Source organism: Octodon degus, unplaced genomic scaffold, assembly GCF_000260255.1.
Source record: "Octodon degus isolate 3935 unplaced genomic scaffold, OctDeg1.0 scaffold00078, whole genome shotgun sequence".
Classification (NCBI taxonomy): domain Eukaryota; kingdom Metazoa; phylum Chordata; class Mammalia; order Rodentia; family Octodontidae; genus Octodon; species Octodon degus.
In genome coordinates, this window is record NW_004524654.1 from 7,404,166 (window position 1) to 7,407,989 (window position 3,824).

General features: G+C 37.1%; 1 protein-coding gene across 2 annotated transcripts in view; it reads right to left on the minus strand.

The window, feature by feature from the left end:
• Positions 1-3,824, minus strand: part of Commd1 (copper metabolism domain containing 1) — a 194,361-nt gene that overhangs the window by 128,933 nt on the left and 61,604 nt on the right. For both annotated transcript variants that reach the window (XM_004636172.3, XM_023720845.1), the window contains exon 2: positions 800-1,081. In XM_004636172.3, the coding sequence (XP_004636229.1) occupies positions 800-1,081 (282 nt within the window). The remainder of the gene's footprint in view (positions 1-799; positions 1,082-3,824) is intronic.

Sequence of the window (3,824 nt, forward strand, 5' to 3'; positions counted from 1 at the left end):
TAGCAACAACAATAATAATTTCTACAAGTTTGCTATAGAACAGTAGATTGCTATAGTCTGGCACATCAGTATTGTCTTGGTTAGCCACTATAAGTATCAAGATGCATTCTTTTGATTACATACTTAGCTCTATTCTTTTCTTCTTCTTCTTCTTTTTTTTTTTTTTTTTCAGAACCAGGGATTGAACTCAGGTCCTTGTACTTGCCAGGCAAGCGCTTATTCAACTGAGCTATCTCCCCGGCCTATATTCTTTTCTTATGTTTTCCACAGCTCTTTACAATGAGATCCAAAGAACATAATCTCATCTTTGTTCACTGCCCTAGACAGTCTAACCTAATGACAAGGATTTCGCAATCCAGTCAAATTACAGGAAGAGCCAAATCCTATAAAATCACCTAACTAACCAAGTTTGTTCTTCTGAGACTACAGGGATCCTATGGCTGGTTTCTAAACTATGTTCATAATTGGGACTATCTAAATTATCAGATGATTCTACCTCTGGAAAAGGATTCTAAGAAACAAGATCTTTTCCTATTATTCTTTAGTATCACTGCAAAGAAGAATATTAGATAAAGGGGCCAGCGAGATAGCTCAGACTGTGCCTGCTTAGGCAAGCATGCAGGGACCACGGTTTGATCCCCAGCACCACACACCATGCCAGCTCCCCCACCCCACCCCAAAGTGGGCTGAGCTGGCCAAAACAAAAAAAAATAAAAGTGTTAGATAAAAAATAAATAAATCTGAATATATGGTCTGATATATAATTGAAAATATAGCTTATGAAAGAAACTGAACTCACCTGTCCATGTTTCCCAAATTCCAGCTCTATTATGGCAACAGGGGTGTGAATTTGACCTGAGTACCTTGACTGAGACTTGCCATCAACTCTCCAGCTCAGGCCCCGAAGTCCGTTCTCCCAACGGCTCTGGTTCACAAGGCTCTCTCGGATTTTTGTCTTGTGGCTTTTCCAGAACTTGGAAATAACAGCAGCTTGGTCAGTTGTGACCCCACCTTGCTTTTTGGTTTGAGCAGTTAAAAATGCCTCCAACTGGTTGAAATCCATGTCTGCAGATGCAATTGACTACAAAGATGACAAAAAAGCAACAAAAATAAATTTAATTTTAATTTTGTAGATACCAGAACAATAGCTTAACTACAGATCACATTTTGAGTGATTCTTAATCACTGAATATATTCTCAAACAGGGTCAAGCAATAGTAATGAGAATAATGCATACAATATAAGTACCAAAAAAAGCCTTTGCAAATACTAAAAAGCTACTATTAAAAATTCCATGTCAGGCTGGCCTGATAGCTCAGCGAACTAAAGTGCCTACTTAGGCAGGCACAGGGACCTGGGTTCAATCCCTGGCATGCCATGCTAGCCCCGCCCCCGCAGGCGCACTGAGGCTGTGACTGAGACTGGGCATGGTGGCAACATGCCTGTAATCCCAGCACCTGGGAGACTGAAAACAGGAGGATCACTATGAGTCCGATCTGTGTAGTGAGACCCTGTAGACCTTGTACTAAAATACATTAAAAAAAAAAAAAAAAAAAAAATCCATGTCACTCAAATTCTGTAGCAGTAACTACAACATAACTTTTTTTGGGTTTTTTGAGACAGGCTTTCATTGGGGCTAAAAGACAAAGATGCTGGCTTTCATTTGTTTATTAATACAATAACTGACATGTTAAAAATTAAAACTTTCTGTTAAAGACATTTCATATCCTAATTCAAAAAACATGTACCAAATTAATCTGCCTAGTTTTTAGATATTAAGACCCCAAACTTCTGCCTATACCACTCAATACAAATATTAATTTTTATAATACACTATAACTAAACTCCTGCTTCAAGGGTCATTAAGCAACTCAGGTGATTTGTATCCCTCTTCAAATTGTATTAAATATAAATTCTGATATAACTTTACCTGTGATATAACTGATTTTGGTTGGGTTATAGTCAATATTTGGAATTGAAATCAATTTAAGTGGAGAACTGATTTTAGTTTGAGGCCAAATTCATCAATTTTCATTTAATTCAAGAAACATAGGGGCGGGTGAGATGGCTCAGTGGTCTAAAGCACCTACTTGGAACAAGCTTGGCAAAGCACAGGGACCGCAGTTCAATCTCCTAGCACCACATGCCAGCCAGCCCCGCCCCCTGGTGGGCTGAGCTGGTCACACACACACACACACACACACACACATAAATAAATAAATAAATTTAAAAAAAAAAAAAGAAAGAAACATAGCTAGCATGACACACATGTTCTAAGTGCCTCCATCTACTGGTAGCCTAAATCTACAGCCTGATACTCATCTTTGATTGTTACCTCTACAGACAAACTTGAATTAGCTGTTCTCAGTATTTATAATGTCTAATATGGTGGCAAACCTATGGCACACATGCTACAATGGGCTGTTTATATCAATGAAAGCTTTAAAAGGTTTGGCATTGCTGGTCCATAACCTTTACTTCTTCAATTTTATTGGCTTTTATTTTTGAAATAATTCTCAATAATATGTCTTCTCTGATCTGTCTCTATTACCTGGTAGAGAGCTCTAGTATCTTGTACCTGTATTAAGCATAGACGCCCCTCCAAAGTGATTTGTCAATGAATCCTGCCACTTCCTCTGAAAAAGTATCCTATAGCGATTACCCATAGCAGTGATTATCAGTCAGGATATTATGAAGCATTCTACTATAAAAAATGAGATAAGTTGCAGGTAATGCGCTAGTAAAGTGGTAGTGCTATTAAGATTTTTTAAAGTATAAACTGAAGCATTTTCAAGGCATATTGTATTAATAATTCCCTCATTTGTTTCCTTGTAGGGGAAGTATAGTAAAAAAAGAAAACATAGGCATTCTGCATGGAAATACACCATGCATGTATTATCTGTGAAGTAATTCAGAACAGAATGAAAAAATTGAAAACTGATAAGAGTAGGGGTTTGTAATGAGGCAATATTGCCCCCACCTGAGAAATGTTGGAGCCCATGCTTGAGTTCACAGTGATTAACGTTGGCATCTAGTGAGCAGGAGCTATGAATGGTAGGTACTGCAGTGCTCACAGAACAGGGGTTGGGAAATTTTCTGTAAAGATCTTAGCATCTTTGTGGCAATTTTTCTTTTCTACATGTAATTGAAAATGAAACGGTATTCTTAGTTTTGTGTACACAAACAGAACTGAGGCCTGCCAAGTTGTATGCTGCCAGTCCTGCTCAAGAACATGTCACAGAACAAAGTAACTTATGTCTCATATAACTTTGCACTGCTCCACCTGACATTATATGGAAAAACCTGCTGCTTATAGTTACTATGGCCCAGAAATTAATTTTATTTTTTTCATCTTTAATGAACATCAAAATTTTTTCAAGGATGCAACTAATATAACCTATGCTTTGATTGACAGAGTTTTACAAATATGATGAATATTTTGGAAAATCTTATTACCAGTGGCAATACTGTTTAAAATAACTGAGGTACTAATACAACACGTCTGTATATATTTGCAATTGTTGTTATATACTATATATAAGTACAAGCATCTCAGTAATTCATCTTATGTTCTAATGCAATAATGCTGGAACATTTACATTTAAAAATATATACTTCAAATTAGTTTCTTTACATTTATCATTTACATTACATTTGTGTCATTGATTTCTTGGAAATTATGGATGCTAATTTTATTACATATGAATTTTACATTTAAGAGTAATAGGCTCTCTGCTCCTGTGCGCTCCTGTGCGTCCGCGGATAGCAGATCTTCCCGAACAGCCAACAGCGATCCAGACAAGATGGTGAAGGTCGGAGTGAAC